Raw genomic sequence first — 17,620 nt, 5'->3', positions numbered from 1 at the left:
ATAAACATTACTTCCTCTTTTTTCTTCTCTTTCTTTGGCCTTATTACATGTAGTCTAGTTGTTCTGGAGTCTGTCACATTGAAAATTTGAGGTTTAACAAGAACGGCTGATGTAAAAAAATTTTTTTGTATATCAGTTCTCCTGTGGTCAGAAAGACTTACATACTTATTCTTAAAATTTAGTCTTCAGCTCTTATATCTTTTTACCCATGTGCTTATTTTCTTTTTAAGAAATACTATGCAGTGCAAAAAGGCTGAAGTTATTAATGCAGCCTTTGAGTTCCATCCATGTGAGAACAGAAACTCTAGCACTAACAAAGCTAGAAGTCTGGTGGTATCTACTGATGAGACTTGGACCTCATCTTCCTGCTAATTTTGAACAGGTAATGAAAGTGTTGAGTATAATGCTTGGTGTGTTTTAATGCATTCTTAAATTCTTAACAATCTAATCTTTCAGTGTTATATTTGCTGTGTTCTATAAAAGATCTTTTTTTCCTAACACAGAACTTGAGTTTATTTTTCTCAAAAGATATTCTCTAGTTGTGTGAAATGGAGTCTCTAAAGCTTTCTTAACCAGCAGCCACTCAAATATCTATCCTTACTCTAAAGGCATTTTGAGAGATTTTTTTAAAAGAAATTTCATAGCATTTAGAATATAATTGAATGTAAAATCAACATTGCTGATACAGAAATCTAGTTTACACTGGGTTGATAAAAGGTTGGATCAATTCTTATTTTTTGTATCTCCTCTATTTCTAGGCTACATAATGGTAACAAATCATTTAATCCCAGCATAGCTTTGCAATATTATTATAAATGATTTTACAAATTTTTTTTAGATTTTGATACCCTTGCTGGCATTTAGACATATCTATACCTCCTTGATTTTGCAATTAATCCCATCCTTGGTTTCTGTATTTTACAATGAGTAAAAAAAGGATAGCTCTGATAATTTCTATCTTTTTCATTTCTTTATTGTATATTGTTTATCTGGGATTTTGGAATATATCTTACTGTTAAATCTGTAGTCCTTGTCTTTTGGTCTGTGTATGTAATTGCATGGCAGTGAGTATATTATTGGAAATTGGGTTTTATAATAAAATATACTTGAATTTTTAGCAAGTTTTTAAAATTCTTAATTATTTAATGTAAGGCTTTTAAACTTAGCATGAATTAATTGGAGTTGGGCATTAATGATAGTATCTAACAGGAACATAATTATTACAGATTCTACCATTATGAGGTCCTAAGTAGGCTAATCTTACCCAGTTGCCCCACACATTCATTGGTATAATTTATGCATTGGCTAGATATGATTGGTACTGGAATGATCTTAGAAATGAGCTTTAGGTTGTCTTAGTTCATTTTTTTTAGGGTATATTTTTAAAAAGCTTAAAATGAGTCTGTACCGATAGCATTAAAACTTGGGCATTGTTTATGTGTATAATTTCCCATTTGGAATTTAGAACTGAAATTTATAGATAGTACACATTTATAGGGCAAATTTCAGTTGTAATAAAAATTTTTACTTGTTTCCAGTTTTAGTTTTTTTAGCCAGTGCATCCAAACAGCCAGTAGGATTCAGCATATCAAAAGAACTTAGAGTTCTTCTTAAATGTAACTATATCATGCAAGACTTTTAAAAAATATGGCACTTAGGTAGTTTAGAGATAGTTTTCCTTTTTTTGTTTTTAACCCCAATAGGTGTGCGTGCCTCTGATTCAAAGTACAATAAGCATCGATTCTAATGCTTCACCTCAAAGCAGTTTGTCTCGTGTAACTGCTTCTCCAGGTTTAAGTACTATGACTCCTATACACAAAGGTAAGAGACATATTTGGGTTTTTGGGTTTTTTTTTTCCCTATTTCTAAAAAGGGCTTGAATGTAGCCTTTGCTCAGTTATTCACATACAGTGAAGCACTTTATAATTTTGACGCCCTAATCACAAAGTCAGTTCTATACTAATTGTTTTCCTGTGTGTTACTGTTGTGATTGCGTTGTGGTTGGGAAAAGATGGGTGTTTTTCCACTATACACATGAGATGTATTACAAATGACTGTTGTGTTTGTTTCAGAACCGGAATTTTAGAGCTTTTATTAAAAACAACAGATTTTAATGGATGGTTTTTTAAAAAGTGGCTTAGCAGGGTGCATGAGTGGTTCAGTCAGTTAAGTGTCAATTCCTGATTTCGTCTCCGGTCATGATCTCAGGGTCTTAGGCAGCATCTGCTTGAGGTTCTGTCCCTCTGCTCCTCCCCCCTCAAACAAACAAACAAAATCTTTTTTTAAAAAGTGGCTTAGATTATATACCATTGGAAGAAAATGATTTGCTGTTTGTTTTTTTTTTTTATGTTAGCTATTCTAGTCAGATTTTTATATTTAAGTGTCAGGAATGCCTGCATAATAATATTTCAAAGTATGAATTAATGCTTGATAATTATCTGCATTTAAATGGTGTGTGACACTAAATCTTGTTTTTAAAAACCTAATAAGATAATTAGGAACTCTGTTGTGGGCTTTAGGCAAAAATTCAATTTTTGTTTGACAAAAACTATTTACGTGTAAAGATATATTTCGTTGAAATGAAGTAAACAAAATATGTTCACTTGGATAGCTAATTTAAGTGAATATAACTTACCATTTGTGTTTTATTTTGTTTTGTTTTTAAGGTGCTTCCCCATATGGAACTCCTGTAACTCCCCGGATGAACTTAAGTTCAAATTTTGGTGGAATGGCCACAATCCCCTCTATTCAACTTTTGGGACTTGAAATGCTGCTTCATTTTTTGTTGGGTCCAGAAGTCTTGAGTTTTGCTAAGCAAAACAAACTTGTACTGAGCTTAGGTATTTACTTTTTTAAAACTGTTCAGAGCAAGAGTGCATTAGGCGAGAAGACATTTATCTTCCCCAAAGCCAAAATAACTCTGTAATTACGTATGAAATAAATATAAATCTTTTTAATAGAAAACACATGTCAGACCACCTAATATTTTATATTGAGCTGTTTTATTTTATAAAGCTTTGTTTTGGCATAATTGCCCTTTTTTCTCTCTTTTTTAGAGCCACTCGAACATGCGTTAATCAGCAGCTCTTCTTTTTTTTCCAAACATGCAAATACACTTATCACTGCTGTTCATGATAGCTTTGTTGCGGTTGGAAAAGATGCTTCTGGTAAATATTTAAGAGAAAATTTTTTATTATTTGTTTAAACCTGTGTTTAAAAAGAAAATAAAATAGCAAATATTTGTATAGTGCCATCTTTTGGCCAAATTGTGCTCGAAGAACTTTACATATAAATCATTTAATTCTCACAGTAACCTTCTCTGTTAATCCATTTTTCAGATGAAGAAACTGTGTTGTACAGAGAAGTTAATAACTTGTGCAAAGTCACATAGTTGGTGGTGGAGCTGTGATTCAAACCTGGGCTCCATGGCCCTAGCATCTACACTTAAATGCCTGTGTTTGATGGCCTATCAAATATTGAGATGAAATTTCAAAAGTAGTTTGCTGTTAAACTGGCTGGGAAATTTTTTTCTAGGGGCTTTCAGGTGTCCTTTTGAATCTTGTTTTTTTCCTTGTCTCGGAAGCAAAAGGTATTCGGTAAAGAAAATGCAGATAGCAGACAAAAAAAATAATCACCCTTAATTAAATTACAGGGCCCATTGTTAATAGGTTACAGTTTGAAAAAATATTTCTTTGTTGTGATAGTGTTTCATAAACTGATAGGGTTGAATATTTTAAGAATTATACTCTAACTATTGCTCAACTTATTTCTTTAGTGTAAGGACGTAAGGGTAAGCCTTTATAGTCATACCTACTACATTCTAAAGTTTATTTTGTTTTGTTTGGCAGATGCAGTTGTCAATGCTATTTGGAAGGAGCTAATTAGCTTGATGAAGTCAGTTATTGAATCAGGTAACTACTATAACTGACCAAATGATTTTTATAGCACCCAATGAGTTTTTGTTTGGCTTTTGTAAATAAAATTTACTTTTAAGTCAATTTTTGAACTGTATAGCTTCCTGACTTTCAAATAAAGCTATTTGATACATTTAAAAAAATCAGTGTCATAACTAAGTATATGTTTTTATCCCTAAAAATACTATATTTTCACCCTTAAAATACTTGCATATTCCTTTTTGCTTTTTGATAGGTAACAAAAAAGAGAGACCAGGCTCTGAAGTTTTGACCCTGTTACTAAAATCTTTAGAAAGCATAGTGAAGTCAGAAGTATTTCCTGTGTCAAAAACACTGGTAAGGATAATGATTGTGTGCTGGAATTAAAAAATCGTATTCTGAAATTGAATTTTTTGGTGGAGATACTTACACAGACCAGGGTTTTTTTTCCTTTTTAAGATTTTATTATTTATTTTAGAGACAGAGAGTGTGCGCGCACACAAGCAGGGGGAGGAATAGGGTGGGAGGGAGGAAGAGGGGGAAAGAATCTGTAGCTGACTCCACGCTGAGTGTGGATCCCCAAGCAGGGCTTGAGATCATTAGCTGAGCCAAAACTGAGAGTCAGACGCTTGACTGAGCCACCCAGGTACCCCCAGACTAGATTTTAAGATTTTATATCAGCAATTTAGCCCTGTAGTAAATGTTATTTCATTGACTTTGGAGTCATTTGAAACCTCAATAAAGTAAATGAGTATACCGGCAATACAAAAATCTTCCAATGTCATAAGAATGAGCCATACAGAGAAAATGGGGTAAAGGACATGAAACAAGAACTGAGGAAACTCAGAACACTAATTTTATAAGATTGCTGAGCTCCACTAATAGTTATTTTGTACATTTAAGAAAATATCTGGTAATAATCTTGTGGAACTTTTGCAATTTAAATGAACTCTGTTTAACCAAGATAATGACTTTGGTATTAAACATCTTTTTTATCCTATATAGTAGAGAAGGAAAAAACAAATTGGATATACTTTTTATAATAGTGAGTCTCCCAAGATAACTGCAGATGGAGTAAACTATACCCTACTTAAATTCCTTCTGAGTCTATGTACTGGGATATCTACTATGGCAGTAGTTCATAGTGGTTAATAGCAAGGGCTCTGGAGCAGACTAGGTTGAATTTCCCCACCCAATTATTTATTAGCTGAGTGAACTTGGTCAATATTTCTACTCTTACCTTTTGTAAAGGGAATATAGTAGTTTTATATAATTAGGTTAATAGCAGAGCACAATGGGTCAGGAACAAAATAGTCTATAAATGCTATTTAGTATTATCATTAGTGTCTCATTCAAATAAGAGTGTGAAAGCACATTTTAACTAAAATAACCTTTTCTGTCATATTATGTCCCTTGTTACGTAGTTCAAATTAATACCAGTATAATAATAATTTTGAATGGCAGTTTGATAGGCTCTGTCATATTTGAGAGATGTGTCTTTAGACCCAGCTTCTAGTTAGTCCTTTGAAATATACTTGCTTCTGGCACTAGTGAGTACATAATTTGTTGCAGAATATCTTTTTTATAGTATATTAAAAAAAAGGCCTCAAGGGCTATTAATAGAAAAATGTTTGAATAAACTGTGCACATTCATACAGCAGTTAAGAATGTCTACATATATTGATGTTAAAACTCCATAACACAGTTAGGTGAAGGTCAGTTCCAGAGTATCTCACAGTATAATGTCATTAATGCTATAAAAGAATAGATGTATGACCTCCCAGGAAGTTTTGTTTCTGTGTATACTTAAATACATGGAAATTTAGAAGGTCTAGAAAAATAAACTCCACAAACTGATAGTATTGATTTTCCCTGGAGATAAAGGACTTTGTCATTTTATTTTTTATGTTTCTGTATTTGAACTTTTAAAACTAATGTAAATATATTCATATTAATATATAAATGTATTTGAACTTCTTGAATGGAGAATTTATTTACATTAATGATGAGCATTACTTAACAATAAATTGTTAATTAAAAATATAGCTAACAGTATTAGATTTTTACTAAGTAAAGTATTTTTATAGCTAATTTACAACAAAACTTTTTATTTTTCTTAGGTCCTCATGGAAATTACAATTAAAGGACTGCCCCAGAAAGTATTAGGTTCACCAGCTTATCAGGTTGCTAATATGGATATTCTTAATGCAAGTATCTTAAATGTAATGATATGATTAAAATTAGCCAAAAGATAAAGTTCTGTGATAGTTTTTTTTTTCCTTAACATAGTGAAACTTAGCTTGTAAAATTTTGAGAGAATTGGATAGGCTGATTATGTTAAAGGGAAAAACTGATAAAGTAATAGATTAAAGAATTAAATATGACATTATTAATGGAACTATTTTTCTGAATTACACTGAAAGTTCTAGGAGGAGAGTTTTCTGTTTGCTTATACATAGTAATAGTGGTTATTATTTAAAAATTTGGAAGCATAGTAACAGTTCCTTAATTATGGTGAAATAAATTTAATATCTACAGGATGTAAATGTATTTATTGGTCCAGCAAGTTTTAACTTAATGTTCTTTTTATATCTGGAATATACCATTCCTCAATTGCTCATGTAGATGGAATAGCTGAAAGAGCTTGATTTTTGTGTGCAGTTTATAGAAATATATTTGCTACCATTGTGTCATATCCTAAGTAATATCAAAAGTTAAATTTTTTTAGCTTAAAAGGATCATTTTACATAATTGATTATAGAAAACAAGTGTAACAAGATTATACTCGTTATAACAAGAATATTGACTGCATTCTTCATCTTTCTTCAGGGAACTCCTGCTTTGTTCTTAATTCAGTTAATTTTCAACAATAATCTCTTGGAATATGGTGTAGATGATGAGAGGTAATTTAAACTAGTCTTTTTGTTTATGTTGGAAAGGTTATTTGATGAATGAGATTCTTTTTTTTTAAGATTTTTATTTGGGAGAGAGTGAGCGAGAGAGAGAGAGAAAGAAAGGATGAGCAGGGGGAGGGAGGGGGAGAAGCAGACCTCCCCCCGCTGAGCAGAGAGCCTGATGCAGGGCTCGGTCCCAGGACCTGAGATCATGACTCGGGCCGAAGGCAGACGCTTTAAGCAGCTGAACCACCCAGGTGCCCCAGATGAATGAGATTCTTTTGAGTTATATGCTGTATCATTTTTTAAAATAAAAAAAAATCAAAGTAAGACTATAACATTTCTTGTTTTCCTTGTTGGTTATTTTTAGACTTTTGTAATAGTGTAACATGTATTTTGGCAGAAAGCGCTGGATAATGCATAGCTCAATTTTTTCTCCAGGTTTTTTCTCAATCTGGAAACACTTGTTGGCTGTGTCCTTTCTGGTCCAACTTCACCACTAGCTTTCAGTGACTCTGTTTTAAATGTTATTAACCAAAACGCAAAGCTGTTGGAAAACAAGGAGCATCTCTGGAGAATGTGGGGTATTATAGTCACCCCATTAACGGAATTGATTAATCAGGTATAAGTGCTACATGTTTCCCCTAAAACTTAAGGAACATTTTCCTTGTTTTCTTATTACAGCACCTGGGGAAATAAATAGAAGTTCGAACTTGAATATAAAATGCAAAATATTTTTTTCTGTGGGATTGATTAATTTCCTGTTCTTTATCTTAGTTGATTTCTTTTACTGCATTTCTGCCTTATTCAAGAAAGTATAACAATGGGGATGAATCAGCTCCCTTTTCTCCAGTAGTGATTATAAAGCCAGAAGACTTAGATGTTATAATATAACTTCTCATATTTATATTTTGAGTTCTTTCAGTATTTGTACTATGAGGAATAGTAGTGGTTATCTTGACTAGACTGTATATTCAGATTTCCATGGGCAAGTCAGTTCGTGAATACCTCAAAGTCATATAGTAGTCCCCAAACCAGTAATCCGTTGAGTTGACTAACCCTTACATTTAGATACTTAAGTGACATTATCGGCAGGGTGTGGAGCTCAACTTTTGTCACTCTTAATGGTTCATCAGTTGCTTTATCAATCTTTAAATGGAAATATTTTCTGGAAATACTCTGCTGTAATTCTCAAATGAAGACTCCAGAGAATTTATTAATGATAGTGCAGTCACCATTATTTTCACTAATTAGTTCAGCACATCATTTAAACATTCTTCTGAAAGAAAAAAGTTTACATTCCTAAATAAGTTTCCTGCTGTTTGAAGGATAGCAAGGTCTTTTTAATAAGTCCTTGCTTGTATCCTACCTTCTATGTTTAGTAAAAGATTTTGGAGTTACCTCTGGGATTCTTTTATAGGACTTAAACACCAAGTATTGTTTCTCAGGGTTGCTGTAACATTACCACAAGCAGGTGGCTTAAAACAACAAGGATTTATTCTCTTATATCTCTGGATCCCAGAAATCCAAAATCAGAGTATTGGCAGGCTTGGTTTTTCTGGAGCCTTGAGGGAGAATTGTTACTGTTCCTCTCACTTAGCTTCATTTGGTTCTGGCAATTTTTTTTTTTTTAAGATTTTATTTATTTATTGACAGACACAGCGAGAGAGGGAACACAAGCTGGGGGAATGGGAGCGGGAGAAGCAGGCTTTCCGCGGAGCAGGGAGCCCGAGGCGGGGCTCGATCCCAGGACCCTGGGATCATGACCTGAGTCGAAGGCAGACGTTTAACGACTGAGGCACCCAGGTGCCCCTGGTTCTGGCAGTTCTTGATTGTTCCTAGGGTTATAGACAAATCACTCTAATCTCTCCCTCCATCCTCACATGGCATTCTTACCTGTCTTTATTGTCTGTCTAAATCCCACTTTTTTAAAAAAAAAAAAGATTTTATTTAGTTACTTAACAGACGGTGAGAGAAGGAATACAAGCAGGGGAAGTGGGAGAGGGAGAAGCAGACTTCCTGCTGAGCAGGGCGCCCCATGTGGGGCTCGATCCCAGGACCCTGGGATCAAACCCGAGCCGAAGCCAGACACTTATGACTGAGCCACCCAGGTGCCCCCAAATCCCACTTTTCTTTTAGGAACACCAGTTATTGGATTAGGGCCTATCCTAATCCAGTATGCTTTTATTTTAACTTGATTATATCTGCAAAGTCCCTATTTCCAGATAAGGTCATATTCATAGTTACAGGGGTTAGGAGTTCACCACCTCTTGAACATCTCAACACTGTATCTACCTCAGTACAAATAATAAGATGGTACTACACAGGACTAGAATTAGATGGTAATTTGTCTAACTTCTTCATTATTTTTCTTGTTTCAGACCAATGAAGTGAATCAAGGTGATGCCTTAGAACATAATTTTAGTGCCATATATGGTGCATTGACTTTACCAATAAACCATATTTTTTCAGTACAGAAATTTCCAGTGGTAAGGCAATGTCAAGTTTTTTACTTAAGGAATTTACATTTTTTTGAAAATGCTCTTTGACCCTTTATAATGAATTCCTACAGTAGTTTTTCCTGCAGTGAGATTTCCTTATGACTTTTAATCAGCTTAGGGTAAAGGAAAATGGTGAAGGAAGAGAAATTCCTCTTGACCTTTGATAATTGCTGGTATTGTGGCATTATTGTAATTCTTCAAATAGAATTCTATAGGGGAGGCAAATTTACTACTCTACGCTAGTCTCTTCTATGACACCTTAAATGTTACAGTGGTTTTTTAAGACATATTCTGTTAGGTGTTTGATGTGTAGATATACATTTTTAAATTTTCTTTTTTATTGTTATTTTTAGGCCACCATGAAGACCTTACTTAGAACTTGGTCAGAATTATATAGAGCATTTGCCCGCTGTGCTGCTTTGGTGGCAACTGCAGAAGAGAATTTGTGCTGTGAGGAACTTGCTTCCAAGATAATGTCCAGTTTAGAAGATTCTGGCTTTTCAGTGAGTGTATCCCAGTACTGACCTTGGTTGTATTTAAAGAATACTTTTCAAATAAATTGAGATAACATTTGTGAACTGTCATTTATAAGGCTTCTAGTTTATAAGGTACTGATAATATAAAACAAGTAACAGCCTTATAAAACAGTTTTGTGTCTTTGGTCTACTTGACTCTGAGGTCCATGTTTCAGGACCCTTAACAGCCATGCACTTTTACTACTGTGTGGAGTATCTGCCTGTGCCTGTGCCATTCTAGATTAACAGTACAAGGACCTTGTCCAGGAGCCAACTCTCTCGTGTCTATCTCTTAGATCTTTAAAGGCAATCCTTTGGAAGTTTGTGGACCTAAAAAAGTAGGTCCCATTTCACTCCTTTATTTATTAAAACAAAACAAAACAAATACTTTCATTGGTTTGTATCATTCTAGAATAGAGCTCTTTTTTGTATTTACACAATTTACATATGTACATGAATACGGTTCTTGACACTTGAATTCTATTACTAAAGCATGCTTTTTTCATCTAGAAAGATAAACTTCTACCCTTTGATAGTGGTTATCACTGTTACAAAAGAGATACCTCTCAAGAGCTAGGAATTCATCTTTTCAGATTTTTTAATGCATTTATAATATCTTTTCAAAAATACTGGCACAATTTTGATTGTTACATTTTGATATGATAGAATTTCAGAGTGACTTAAAAAATGTAAATCAGATCCTATCACTGAAAAAACTTCTGTAGCACTTAGATTAAAAATTTTGACTGCTTATAACTGCCCATGAGGCTTATGCTTCCATTCCCCAGGGGGTCTTATTTAATTACATTTGTTAGTATCTATCATGGCACCTTGTTATTTACTTTTTGGCACTTATGTTAGAATCATTTGTGTACTTCATTATGTTACTTAACCAACACTTCATGAGGTTAGGGACATCCTGTCTTGATATGTATCCCTGGAATTTATCTGGCACATAGTTGAATTTGTTGAATGACTTGTATAACTGGTAGGGAGAATGTCGACCCATAGTTTTCATTTTTTAAATACTGTCTTGGTTATGTTTTCATCTTTGTTCCCTTCTGGAAGAAATTTAGAATCTGTCAAGTTTTATGAAATACACTTTAGATTTTTGCTTGGCTTGGTTGGTTATATTAAATTCATAGAGAAATTTAAAAATACTTTTACATCTTTATTTCCATCCAGGAATAATTGTGTTCGTGTATTTTAGTTCTTTTAATCTAACTAGCTTAATATTTGGTAGTCTTGAAGCTGTCTTTCAGCTATTATAAAGGCCCAACTATCCCCACCCATACAGAAACCCTGTGTGGTTGCTGTTGGAGTATATAAAAGCTGTTGCTGATGTGCATTTCCTTTTATTGAACCAATCTTGTGTTCTTCGGATACACATAGTCGTAGTGAAAGTTTTTTCAAACATTGCATATAGTGTTTTAAGATTTTTGCATGTATCTTCATTAGTGAGACTGGAATTCCTCATTCTCAAATTTTTGTCTAGTGTAAGAAGAATGTCATATCTATACTTGTATTGTCCATTGATCATCACCATTTTTAAAGTCACTGATAAATCTTGTATGAAAATATAGTAATCAGAATTATCCCAGTATTATGGAAAAGGATGTTATACCCGATACTAACATTGTATGTGAACTATAAATTTTAAAAATTGAAAAAAATAAACATAAAATAATTTATGAACTCATTAAAAATTCTGAAAAGATGGATTTCTAATTTTTTAAATTTTCTGTGTCTTTATATCTTGAATATTTTTGTTTCCATTTTATGGGTAATTTTTTAGCTTATATGTGAAGGCTTCACTTTTCGTCTTTTCCAATATATGCATGTAAGACTATTATTGCTGCTATCAATTATTATAGATAAATATTAATAAATTATAAATATAGTATGTATTATAAATGATATTATATTTATGTATAATTTATAGGACAGCATTTATAAATATATACTTTGCATTATAGATTCTATTATAAATGTAATTATAAATATTAATTTTTTAATTTTTGTTTTAGCTCGAATATAGTTAACATGCAGTGTTAAGTTAGTTTCAGGTGTACAATATAGTGATTTAACAATTCTCTACATTAATTACACAGTACTCACCATGATAAGTGTACTCTTGATCCCTTTCATCTGTTTCACCCATTCCTCCCACGTACCTCCCCTCTGGTAACCATCAGTTTGTTCTCTATAGTTAAGAGTCTGTTATTTGGTTTGTCTCTTTTGTTGTTTGTTTTGTTTCTAAAATTCCATATATGAATGAGATCATATATTTGTCTTTCTTTGACTGACTTATTTCACTTAGCATTATACCCTTTAGATCTATCCATGTTGTTGAAATGGCAAGATTTTATTCTTCTTTATGTCTGAGTAATATTGCATTTTATCCATTCATCTATTGATGGCCACTTGGGCTGCTTCCATAATTTAGCTATTATAGATAATGCTGCAGTAAACATCGGAAGGCACATATCTTTTCGAATTAGTGTTTTTGTATTCTTCAGGTCAATACCAGTAATGGAATTACTGGATCATACGGTAATTCTATTTTTAATTTTTCGAGGAACTTCCATATGGTTTTCCAGAGTAGCTGCACCAGTTTGCATTCCCACCAACAGTGCATGAAGTTTCCTTTTTCTTCACATCCTTGCCCATGCTTGTTGTGTTTTTAGTCATTCTGATAAGTGTGAGGTGATATCTCATTTAGTTTTGATTTGCATTTCTTTGATGATGAGTGATGTGTAGAGCATTTTCTCATGTGTCTGTTGGCCATCTGTATATCTTCTTTAGAGAAACGTCTTTTCATGTTTCTGCCTGTTTTTAATTGGATTATTTGTTTTTTGACGTTGGGTTTTATAAGTTCTTTATTTTGGATGCTAAACTTGTATCAGATATTTTGTTTGCAAATATTTTCTCCCATTCCATAGATTGCCTTGTAGTTTTGTTCATTGTTTGCTTTGCTCTGCAGAAACTTTTTTTTATTTTGATGTAATCTCAATCATTTATTTTTGCTTTTGTTTTCCTTGCCTCAATAGAAAAAATGTTGCTATGGCCAATGTCAGAGAAATTACTGCCTGTCATCTCTTGTAGAATTTTTATGGTTTCAGGTCTCATATCCAGGTCTCATATTTTGGTCCTAAGATCCATTTTGAGATTATTTTTGCATATGGTGTAAGAAAGTGGTCCACTTTTATTCCTTTGCGTGTAGTTTTCCAAACACCATAGTCTTGCCCCTTTTGTCAAAGATTAATTGACTATAGAATCATGGGTTTGTTTCTGGGCTTTCTGTCCTGCTTCATTGATCTGTATGTCTGGTTTTGTGCCAGTACCATACTGTTTTGGTTACTACAGATTTGTAGTATATCTTGTTATTGGGAATTGTGATACCTTTAGTTTTGGGCTTTCTCAAGATTGCTTTGGCTATTTGGGGTCTTTTGTGGTTCCATTCAAATTCTAAAGTTGGTTATTCTGTGAAAAAGGCTGTTGGGATTTTGGTAGGGATTGCATTAAATCTGTAGATTGCTTTGGATAGTAAGGACATTTTAACAATATTTGTTCTTCTAGTCTGTGTGCATGGAATATCATTGCATTTGTTTGTGTCATCTTCAGTTTCTTTCATCAGTATTTTATACTTTTTAGACGTCAGGTCTTTTATCTCCTTGGTGAAGTTTATTCCTAGGTATTTTATTATTTTTGGTGTAATTGTAAATGGAATTGTTTCCTTAATTTCTCTTCATTATTTGTGTATAGAAATGAAACGGATTTCTGTATATTGATTTTGTATTCTGTGACCTTACTGAATTCATTTATCAGTTGTAGTAATATTTTCGGTGGAGTCTTTAGGGTTTTCTTTTTTCTTTTTAAGGGAGAGCAGAAAGCGTGAGCAGGGGTGGAGGGGTTCAGAGGGAGGAAAAGCGAGAATCCCAGGCAGATTTCACACTCAGGGTGGAGCCCAGTGTGAGGCTTGAGGTCATGACCTGACTCGAAATCAAGAGTCAGATGCTCAATCAGCTGAGCCACCCAGGTGCCCCATGAATGATTTTTATAAATGTATTTTTAGATTCCTTTTGCTAATATTTTGTTGAGGATTTTTGCATCTATGTTCATCAGATACTGGTCTATAGTTCTCTTTTTCCATAGTATCTTTATCTGTTTTGGTATCAAGGTAATGCTGTCCTCATAGAATGAATTTGGAAGTGTTCTCCCTCTTCTGTTTTTGGAATAGTTTGAGAAGAATAGTTATTAACTGTTTAAATGTTTGGTAGAATTCATCTGTGATGTCATCTGATCCTGGACTTTTGTTTGTTGGGAGTTTTTTGATTACTGATTCAGTTGCATTGCTAGTAACCATTCTGTTCAAATTTTGTTTCTTCCTGATCAGTTTTGGGAGGTTATGTTTCTAGGAATTGATCTATGTTGTCTGATTTCTTGGCATATAATTTTCATAATATTCTCTTACAATCCTTTGTGTTTCTGTGGTGTCAGTTATTTCTCTTCATTTTTTTTTAAGATTTATTTAAGTCAGAGAAAGACAATTATCATAGGATCTCACTAGTATGTGGAATTTAAAAAACAAAACAGGTTCATAGGGGAATAGAGGAAAAAATAAAACAAGATGAAATCAGAGAGGGAGACAAACCAATAAGAAACTCTTAATCATAGGATACATGGTTGCTGGAGGGGAGGGGGTATAGGGATGGGGTGGTGGCTGGGTGCTGGACATTAAGGAGGGCATGTGATGTAATGAGCACAGGGTATTTAAGACTGATAAATCACTGACCTCTACCTCTGAAACCAATAATATATTATATGTCATTTAATTGGATTTAAATTAAAAAAGACTTAAAAAATAATAATGAAGAATTTTATGAACCATTTTATGCCAGTAACTTTGTTAATCTTAATGAAAGGGACAAATTCCTTCAACGACAACTAGTATTAAAGCTCAATCAGGAAGAAATAGGTAACTGTAAGATACCTTATATTTATTAAAGTAATTGAATTTGTAAAAAAAAAAAAAAAGATTTATTTATTTTTAAGTAATCTCTCCACCCAAGGTGGGGCTCAAACCCACAACCCCAAGATCAAGAGTTACGTGCTCTTCTGACTGAGCCAGCCAAGTGCCCCTCTTTATCCTCTTTAATTTCTGATTTTGCTTATTTGAGTCCTCTTTTTTTGCTCATAAATCTGGCTAAAGGTTATCAGTTTCATTGATTTCAAAGTTCATTTTGGTACATTTATCAGTTCTGTTGTTTTTTCTTTGTTTCTAATCCTGTTCCTGCTCTAATTTTTATTACTTCCTTCCTTCTGCTGGTTTTGGGTCATGTTTGTTCTTTTTCCTGCTCCTTTAAGTGTAAGATTAGGTTGTTTGCGAGTTTTTTTTTTTTTTTGCCTCTTGAAGTAGGTCCATATTGCTGTAAACTTCCCTCTTAGAACCACTTTTGCTGCATTGCAAAGTCTTTGGAACATTGTGTTGCCATTTTCATTTGTCTCCATGATTTCTTGTTTGGCCCATTCATTGTTCAGTGTCATTTAACTTTCATGTATTTGTGTTCCTTTTTAAAGATTTTATTTATTTATTTGACAGAGAGAGAGACAGCTAGAGAGGGAACACAAGCAGGGGGAGTGGGAGAGGGAGAAGGAGGAGGGCCAAGCTGGAAGCCCGATGTGGGGCTCGATCCCAGGACCCCGGGATCATGACCTGAGCCGAAGGCAGACGCTTAACGACTGAGCCACCCAGGCGCCCCCATGTATTTATGTTCTTTCCACATTTTTTCTTGTGGTTGATTACTAGTTTCATAAGGTTGTGGTTTGAAAAGATGCATCGTATAAGTTTGATTTTTTGAATTTGTTGAGTTTTGCGGCTTAACGTGTCCATCCTGGAGAACATTCCATGCGCACTTGAAAAGAATGTGTGTTCTGTTTTTGGTCAGAATGTTCTGAATATAACTGTTAGATCCATCTGGTCCATTGTGTCATTCAGAGCCACTGTTTCCTTGTTGATTTTCTGTTTGGATGATGTATCCATTGATGTAAGTGGGGTTTAAAAGTCCTCTACTATTATTGTGTTACTATCAATTACTTCCTTTGTTAGCTGCTTTCTGTATTTGGTTGCTTCCATGTTGGGTGCATAAATATTTAAAACTGTTACATGTTATTGGATTCTTCCTTTTATTGTATAGTGTCTTTCTTTTGTTGAGTCTCTGTTTCAGAGTTTATTTTGTTTAATGTAAGCATTGCTACCAGCTTTTTTCCCACTCCATTTGCATGATTAATGCTTGTGCATCCTTTCCCTTTCAATCTGTATGTATCTTTAGGTCTGACAGGAATCTCTTGTAGGCTTCATATAGATAGGTGTTGCTTTTTTATTCATTCCCTTACCCTTTGTCTTTGGATTGGAGAATTTATTCCATCTACATTCAAAGTAATTATTGAAAGGTGTATACTTACTGCCATTTTGTTACTTGTTCCTTGGTTGTTTTTGTAGTTCTTCTCTATTCCTTCTCTTGCTCTCTTATGGTTTGCTGCCTTTCTTTAGTGATACATTTGGATTGCTTTCTTTGTATTTTTTTTTGCAATTTATTACTGTTGGGTTTTTTGGCGTTTTTTTTGGTAAAGATTTTATTTATTCATGAGAGAGAGAGGCAGAGGGAAAAGCAGGCTCCCAAGGAGCAGGGAGCCGATGTGGGACTCAATCCCAGGACCCTGGGATCACGACCTGAGCCGAAGGCAGACGCTTAACCATCTGAGCCACCCAGGCACCCTGTTACTGGTTTTTGATTTGTGGTTACCATTAGGTTTGTATATAACATTTTGCATATAGATAGCAATCTGCTTAAGTTTGAACCCTTTCTTTACTCCTGTCTTTCCACACCTACGTTTTAGGTATATGGGTTCATACTTCACATTCTTTTATTTTGTGAATCCCTTTACTGATACATATAGACTTCATTTTCCTGCTTTTGTGCTTCCTACTTTTCTTACTCCTACTTACGGTCTTTCTTTTCCACTTAAAGAATCCTCTTTAACATTTCTTGTAGGGCTAGTTTATTTGGTTATGAGTTCCTTTAACTTTTGTTTATCTGGGAAACTCTTTATGTCACCTTCTATCCTGAATGATAGCCTTGCTGGATAGAGCAATCTTGGTTGCAGGTGTCTTTTTTTCAGCACTTTGAATATTTCATGTCCCTCAGTCTGGCCTGCAAGATTTTTCCTGAAAAATCAGCTTTATAGCCATATGGGGTTTCCCCGTCTGTGTTTTCTTTTCTCTTGCTGCTGTTAAAATTCTCTCTAGCTACTTTTTGCCATTTGGATTACTCTGTGTCTTGGTGTGGACCTTCTTGGGCTGATTCTGTTGGGGTCTGTCTTGTGCCTCCTGGATCTGGGACTTGTTGACTTCCTCAGGTTTGGGAAGTTTTCAGCTATTTCTTCAAATTTTCTGCCCCCCTCTTCTGTCTCTTCTTCTGAGATCACTATAAGGTGGGTGTTTTACGCTTGATGGTGTCACTAAATTTCCATGGTCTATTTTCATTTTTTATTACTTTTTCTCTTCTGTTAAACTTGATTGCTTTCTATTACTCTTTCCCCCAGGTCGCTGATCCGTTCTTCTGCTTTATCTAGTCTACTATTTATTCCATCTAGTGTTTTTTAGTTCAGTTATTGAGTTCTTCCATCTCTGATGGGCTTTTATGTTTTCTCTTTTTTAAAAAAAGATTTTATTGGGCGCCTGGGTGGCTCAGTTGGTTAAGCGACTGCCTTCGGCTCAGGTCATGATCCTGGAGTCCCGGGATCGAGTCCCGCAT

The 17,620-nt window shown here is 34.1% G+C and overlaps 1 protein-coding gene across 6 annotated transcripts in view; it reads left to right on the top strand.

The window, feature by feature from the left end:
- The window catches only part of RIF1 (replication timing regulatory factor 1), a 66,962-nt gene that overhangs the window by 16,852 nt on the left and 32,490 nt on the right, over positions 1-17,620 (top strand). For 4 of the 6 annotated variants that reach the window (XM_081814451.1, XM_031029306.2, XM_031029303.2 and 1 more), the window contains exons 10-20: positions 231-382; positions 1,704-1,821; positions 2,667-2,840; positions 3,057-3,167; positions 3,849-3,911; positions 4,150-4,250; positions 6,014-6,100; positions 6,723-6,796; positions 7,229-7,409; positions 9,169-9,276; positions 9,642-9,791. In XM_081814451.1, the coding sequence (XP_081670577.1) occupies positions 231-382; positions 1,704-1,821; positions 2,667-2,840; positions 3,057-3,167; positions 3,849-3,911; positions 4,150-4,250; positions 6,014-6,100; positions 6,723-6,796; positions 7,229-7,409; positions 9,169-9,276; positions 9,642-9,791 (1,319 nt within the window). The remainder of the gene's footprint in view (positions 1-230; positions 383-1,703; positions 1,822-2,666; positions 2,841-3,056; positions 3,168-3,848; positions 3,912-4,149; positions 4,251-6,013; positions 6,101-6,722; positions 6,797-7,228; positions 7,410-9,168; positions 9,277-9,641; positions 9,792-17,620) is intronic. The other 2 variants (XM_031029305.2, XM_081814452.1) reach the window with 2 other exon arrangements.

The sequence above is a fragment of the Leptonychotes weddellii genome, chromosome 3 (genome assembly GCF_054177405.1).
Source record: "Leptonychotes weddellii isolate Sample4059 chromosome 3, ASM5417740v2, whole genome shotgun sequence".
NCBI lineage: Eukaryota > Metazoa > Chordata > Mammalia > Carnivora > Phocidae > Leptonychotes > Leptonychotes weddellii.
Note: the sequence above shows the minus strand (reverse complement) of the source record. Positions and strands in the feature narration are given on the sequence as shown.